Raw genomic sequence first — 7,500 nt, forward strand, 5'->3', positions numbered from 1 at the left:
AGTCGTGCCAATATTAGTGGTCGTAAAATGTTTGTGACTCCTTATCTTTCTTGAGCAAAGATTATTGGTATTTGTAACTTTTCTTTTAACTGTGACTTACCTAACGGGGTTGCCGGGTAGACTTATGTGACACGGAATAGGAATTTCTTTTAATCAAAAAGGTAAGTAGTCACTCAATTTTACGACATAGAGTATATATTTATTGGTCCGGCTATCGATAATATGCACTTGGTTTAGAAGCTCACAACATTGCCATCCGGAAGTATAACGGACCAACACACAAAACTATGTGTAGCCATGAACTTTTGTTGACTGGTTTATTCAGTTCAGTGCAAACTACTCATAAACGCGGATGGCAAAAGCAATTACAAAGACTCGATTGACGCCAACTTCAGTCTATCTATAGATAGTATGCGCTTGGCGAAGAAGCTCATAACATTGCCATCGGGAGTATAACGGACCAACACACAAAACTGTGTGTATCCATGAACGTTTATAGTCGAGTTAATACAGTTCAGTGAGCATTACTCATAAACGCGGATGGCAAAAAACAATAACAAAGGCCTGAGTGACGTCATCTTCGAACTATCTATTGGCGGGTTAAACAAACGAAACTTTAAACCATTTATTTTTAAGATGAGTGTACACGGAACACTTATCGTAATACAGGAGAGAAATATGGGATACTATTAAATTGTCTAAAGGTTTATATATATGGGCTGCGAGATAAAGGGACTTGAGAAAAGTATGACATTATTTTAATACAAAGTGGATATCAAAAACATTCGTAATTTTACAAACATCAAAAGCAAAACCTAAAGATGATACTTACCAAGTTTATTAAATAATCCTTTTTTGGTTCAGAGACTAGGGCCGTTATACCCAGGTCGTTAAAAAAATCACGATGTCAAGAGTTTCCAAACTTGGGTCTTGTTTTTAGCTTTCGAAACTATCCTTTTTCGGACACATAGTAAGGAAGATAAGATGATACTGGCAGTTGTGGAAATACCTGGAAACGCCGGGGAGACAAAGAAACACTCAGACCAACTGAAGGCTTCACCAGCTAACAATCAAGAGCTGTTTGAAAAGGCAAGAGAAGGGAGGAATGAGAGAGAATTCATGCAGTATCGACTGGACAGCATGGACTAGAAGAGAAGAGAAACTACAAATAGTATACGTATACATGTCAGACATACACAATAGACTTTACCATGAAATCAATAGATTTATCAAAAGAAAAATAGTGGGTAAGTTGGCATGGAAAGATAAGATTACATTTCACTCACACATCGACAACAAAAGTGAACAGGCAAAATTATGTGACATTATTAGAAGACTTTGTTCCAGACTTTGTTTCTGTTTATCCTTATCGGTCATTTTTTTATTCAACAAGATGGAGCAAATTCCCACACTAGTAACACTAAATAGATAAAATGACATTTGATTTATTTCTAAGACGAATAGCTTCTAATGAGTCCTGAATTCATTCAATTGGACTACAGCGTGTAGTTAATGATACCCAACTTAGTTGATAAGGGTCGTGCAATGACTGATTCGAAGTAAAGTTAAAAAGAGTTTAATCAAAGTGTATGGGATCGAATAGCTAATCAAGACATTAGAAAATAAATTAAATCATGGAAACATCGATATACCAAAATGGGGGATCGGCAGAATACGCCAAATTTTAGAATCATGTCCCAAATCTTAGAGATGATAAAAGTGCAGTGTGTTTAGTGCGGCTATGTGGTCTTGTTCGGAGGGTCCTGGGTTCGAGCCTCGCTCGGCGCATAGTTGAGTCCTTGGAAAATAATCTTTACTCACATTATCTCACCGTACTCAGATGTAAAAAAAGAGTACCTGACCATAAACAGCGTTGTCACTGTCCGAAAAAAAAATTGTAATATCGCCCGCTTGACAGGCGTCATGCCCCGTCCTAAATGTTAAGTGTTGCTGTTAACCAGGGACCCCTTGTAAAACGCTTTGAGCACGTTTAGTGGACATTGCGCCATATAAAAAAGCTCATCATCATCAATTGTTTAAATAGTCGTGAAATTATTTTTATTCCAGCATATTATTTTCTTCAAAATTGATAACATAATTTTCAATAAATGGATTTAATAGAGGTAAAATTGCGCACTTCCAACATTTATAGTCTTTCGGTTTCTAAACTTTTCCAGTTATTTTTCTCTCACCCGATATGATGATGATGATGATGATGATGATCATGATGATGATGATGATGATGATGATGATGATGGTATATGCCTCACAATACCCTGCACTTATTGCCTTTGCATCGTTAAACAAAATCCTAAGAAGTTGCAGAGATAGTATGAAACAAAATCTGATTTTGTCTACCCCTGTTTGGGCCTCAGCTAAGTGTAAAACTGAGTGGGCGTTGGACATGGTAACAGTGTGGCTATGTAATATTAATAAACAAAAATGAATATAACAGCTTAAAAAAGAACAACGTACCGAATACGGAGCGCTTCGGGCTCAAAACCCTTCTTCCGAAACAACGAAATATAATAAAAACATAAAAACGTTAATAAAAATAGTAATAGTAATGTATTATGTTTTTATTGGGTATTTTTATTTGGAGGGGGGGGGGGTGTTGGCTGAATTAGGGGTTTGAGCTCAAAACGTCCCATGTTTGGTAATTTGTTCTTTTTTGAAGCTGTTCTATTCATATTTTTTTGTTTATTACTTTTTTTTCCAGTCCACAGCTTCCAGCTGCTTAGTTTCGAAATGTAACATTGTCGAATTCTTTACTGACAATAATATTTCAAATAATTTTCTAGGATGAATTTGAACTGGAAAAGCCATTTTTTGGCATTAAGGAAGACATTGCTAGACGATTGCCATACTATTTTGATGATTTCTCTGATGGTAAGTTTTCTGAAACAGTTTTACCAATATCTCTTGGATATTACTCTTCTTCATGCGAATAGGTCTATCTGATTAACATCGTCATTAGTTAAAGACGTATAAGATATTACTGTGTTTTTTTAATTAATTTGTATCCCTTTGAATGTGACCAGAAGGTCCTGGATTGAGTCATGCCTGGGCGGCGCATGATCAGGCCTGGAGCTGACACTTATTCAAGTCTTCAACGTATGGGTTAAAAGAGTACCGACCGTTAACGGCATTGTTTCTGTCGGGGGAAAAATTGTAATAGCCCTAAAAGGCTTCATGTCTCGTCCTACGTGTTAAGCGTTGCTGTTGGATAGGGAACCATTGTAAAGCACTTTGAGCACTTTTAGTGATATTTTGTCATATAAAAGCTCTAAAGCTCAAACTCAAAACGCTTGAATTTGCATGATTTCTGTTATTGAGGGGAGTTTGCTTTGTTTCCTATACATTTAAAAAAAAAATAAAAGTTTTTAAATTGCGAAAGTTATGGCTATAAATCCAATTTTGCTTTTGATTATTAGATCAGAAGCCAGCTGGTTTAGGGAGAAATCATTTCCGCTAAAATCTAAAATGGGGGTCCGGATAGCTCAGATAGTAGAACACTCGCTTCACACGCAAAGGGACCGAGATCGATCTCGGGTGCAGTTGAGATTTTTTAAACCTCTCTGTCCACCCAGCAGGGTAGCTGAGTGTTAAATTTGGCTGAAAGTACTTTGAGATAGATTAGGACTTATTCCAAGGGTGTCACGCAATTGCCATTGTCCACTTTACGATATATAACTGGGGATTAACTACGGCCGTATGGACCGAATGGCGCTGAAGGATTACGTTTATTCATTTCATTAAATATATTAAGCCATCCACAGGCATATTCGTAACTTGATAATCACAATCCCGATTCACATTTATAACGTAAGCACCGTGTCAAAAAGTAATAAATTTGACGCTGGAAACGCTGCTTTGCGATGAAAAGGTCAATAATTCCGCCGTTATGTTCTTTTTAGTCTAAAACTTGACTGATTTGTTCCTCCAGACTGCATCTGACATGATGCTTAGAATTATTTAATTACAGACTAAATGAACAATAATTAATTTTGATAGATAAATGAATATTAATATCTTAATAGCGCATTTCAACAATATCACTTTGCCCAACAAAGTGCTTCAGACCCCCCCCCCCTTCCACGCCCTAGCAAACCGTATGGCATCTATTTGATTCCGTACAAGTCGTATGTTAAGCGTCGTTTTCTATCAGCATCTAACCAAGCATGCTCACATAGAAGTTGAATAGAGCAATAAAAAAACAAAGGCTTAAGCTTTTATTTATCCAATAAATGTGCCCAAAGCGCTTTGAAATGGGCCCCATGCCAAGAACAACACTGAAGACCATTTATTGGTTGACTCTAGCAAACGTGTTTTGGAGGGAACAAATCATTTTTTTCATTTTGGCCCGTTTGTAACGAACACTATTCCAAAGAGCATTTGAAAACCCAAATCAATGTGTTTGAGAATTCTTCTCAAAAAGTTATAAAAATAGTATTTCTTAAAAAGTGATTGGTGTTAGAATAAAGCGCCAAGAGCCTCGTGTCTGAGAATATCATGTGCAATAGAAGATTACATTTGTATTATCGTAATTATTATACATAATTGTGGGATGCTGCTTGAGGCCTGGAGTTGTCCAAAACTGACAATTGACTTAAATAAAAATGCTTCGATGAGAATTAAAATACAAAACTTTACGGTTGTTTCTAAGCCATTTTCAGCAAAACGTGTAAACAACGTAACTGATAAAAACGTATCAGCAATCATGTTTTGAGTATCTATTTTTTTGCTCTTATTCAACATTTCTTGTATCTAAACAGGCCTGCTTGGGTATAAAACAAAGCAGAAATTGTTGGCTGCCATCGTGTTCCAGTACTTTGCTACAATACTCCCAGTCATTGCCCTTGGCCACTCCATTCAGGTGGTCACCAAGCGCAAAATGTGTAAGTTTTTTTAACTGGATATGGAAACTTCAAGCAACCTTGAGTGACTTTACGAGAAGGATTTCAAACTAGGACTAACGTTATTAGAAAAACATTGCAGAAATCTAACCAAAAAAAATTAATTGCTCAAAATAACCCCCTTGGTGTATATACACACTTATGAGGTCAGACTACCCACCATTTAAGGCCATTTCATTTTGAAGTCACTTTCGGGAATCTCCACAAAACACTGATGAATTGCAGATCCCACGACAGATCTGCTGCCAAATGATCTCCCTACAAGCTCATTCTTAAGACGTGGAAACAGAAAAAGTCACAAGATGCAATAAAAGTGTTGATGGTAATGATGACAATAATGATGACAACAACAACAATAATAATGATGATGATGATGACGATGATGATGATGATGATAATAAAATAATAATAATAATAATAATAATAATAATAATAATAATAATAATAATAATATAATAATAATAATAATAATAATAATAATAATAATAATAATAATAATAATTTTTGTGTGATCCAGCAACCAAGACTGTCATCTACAGCCAGTTCATGGGGTCCATTCTCTATGGAGTATTTTCCGGTAACCCAATGATGATGTTTCAGGTGTCATCGGTTATTTTGCTATACTGTAAAGGTGAGGACTTTTGGGATGGTATCCTTTTCTAAATTTTGGGGGGTCTTTTCTATCAGCTATTGATGTAATTTGTGAAGCTTGCGGTTGTGTTATATGACACTCGCCTTTAGACCAAAGGCCCCTGGTTAGAATCCCGTTGAGAGCGATGCGAAGTTGGGTCTTTGGGACAGGCTCATAATATAGTCTCATAGTGATCATGTATAAAATAGGTATCTTACCGGTAACAGAGATGTCACTGTTGAGAAAAAAAATGGTGAGAACTTTTTTACTTGAGCTTTCTCTTGTCATAAATTGGCATGCTAAATACTGCTATTGGCTTGTCACCTCTTGTAAAGCGATTTGAGTACATTTAGTAGATATTTCGCCATGCAGAGACTGAAGAATATTTTACGTCAATGTTAATTTATTTTGCATTGGTCATCCATTGATGGTTTTAGAATAGGTCTTTTAATCACCTGTTCATTTTTTAAAATTTAAAATATTTTAAAATATCTATTTATGATGAATGTCAATTGAGAAAAATGCAGACGAGAGAGCCATTTTGGGACTTTGGAATAGCCAAGAATCAGAAAATTATCATATAAACCAGATTGAACATTTTGAGAATTGGTGTCAGAAAAACTGCCTTGAACTTAATGTATCAAAAACAAAAGAACAAATTTTTGATTTCAGAAAAAAGCCAGGTTCCTCTAAATGCCATCGAAATAAATAATCGTAAAGCTGAACTTGTAAAGCAATTCAAATATTAAAAGTGTTCATTGACGAATAAATTGATCTCAAATCTCATGTAAGCGAAATCTCTCGGAAACTTTGTCAAAGAATTTTTATTCTCCTAAAATGTAGAAATTTTGATGTTAGCAGAAAGACAATGTTGAAAATCTAGTAAAATAATGAATTGCAAACTGAAAAAACATGGAGCAACACTATATAAGAGCTCTTGACAGGAAAGAGTTTGAGACAAAATGTAGAACAATTTTATAGAAATAAATTTAGTTTTGCACCCTCTGCGATTAAAGCAATGAATAAAGCTATGTAAGTACAATTATCTTATCCTTATAAATAAACTCACACACCAAAAATGGCTGGAAGAACAGAAATTTCAATCTCAGAATTAATTCATACCAATTGCGCGAACACGCGCTGAATTATCCAACGTTACCATTTTGAGTAATAAAGCCACAATAAAAGTTTTCGTTAAAATCTCAAAAGCAATAAGTTACATATTATTATTGTATTAATGAATTTTGTCTATCTATGTATTGTATTTTCAATTTCAAACATTGTAAACCAAATGACAAATTGCCATTTTTGGACAATAAATATTATATTATTATTATTATTATTATTATTTATTATTATTATTATTATTATTATTATTATTATTATTATTATTATTATTATTATTATTATTACTATTATTATTATTATTATTATTATTATTATTATTATTATTATTATTATTATTATTATTATTATCAATATCATCATCATTCTTCTTCTTCTTCTTCTTCTTCTTCTTCTTCTTCTTCTTCTTCTTCTTATTATTATTATTATTATTATTATTATTATTATTATTATCATTATTATCATTATTATTATTATTATTATTATTATTATTATTATTATTATTATTATTATTATTATTATTATTATTATCATTATTATTATTATTATTATTATTATTATTATTATTATTATTATAAATGGCATTTATATAGCGCTTTACCCCGTTGTCACAGGCTCTAAGCGCTTTGCAGTGATATAAAACAAAACATATTACAGTGAGACAAGTGTGAAGGAAACGTGTTACGAATTCAATTTAACAACAACAAAATATGAAAATAATATTGCAACATTATGACGTAAAAAGATAAAACTTTAAGCGAGATTTGAACGTTGTCAACGAATCCGAGCATCTCACGTGTGATGGGAGAGAGTTCCAAAAATGGGGGG

At 33.8% G+C, this 7,500-nt stretch overlaps 1 protein-coding gene across 3 annotated transcripts in view; it reads left to right on the forward strand.

Moving 5' to 3' along the window:
- The window catches only part of LOC144964650 (solute carrier family 4 member 11-like), a 67,353-nt gene that overhangs the window by 38,018 nt on the left and 21,835 nt on the right, over positions 1-7,500 (forward strand). For all 3 annotated transcript variants that reach the window (XM_078899145.1, XM_078899157.1, XM_078899152.1), the window contains 3 exons: positions 2,802-2,889; positions 4,776-4,898; positions 5,434-5,547. In XM_078899145.1, the coding sequence (XP_078755271.1) occupies positions 2,802-2,889; positions 4,776-4,898; positions 5,434-5,547 (325 nt within the window). The remainder of the gene's footprint in view (positions 1-2,801; positions 2,890-4,775; positions 4,899-5,433; positions 5,548-7,500) is intronic.

Source organism: Berghia stephanieae, chromosome 1, assembly GCF_034508935.2.
Source record: "Berghia stephanieae isolate SIO BIC M18660-M18661 chromosome 1, UCSD_Bste_1.3, whole genome shotgun sequence".
Lineage (NCBI taxonomy): Eukaryota > Metazoa > Mollusca > Gastropoda > Nudibranchia > Aeolidiidae > Berghia > Berghia stephanieae.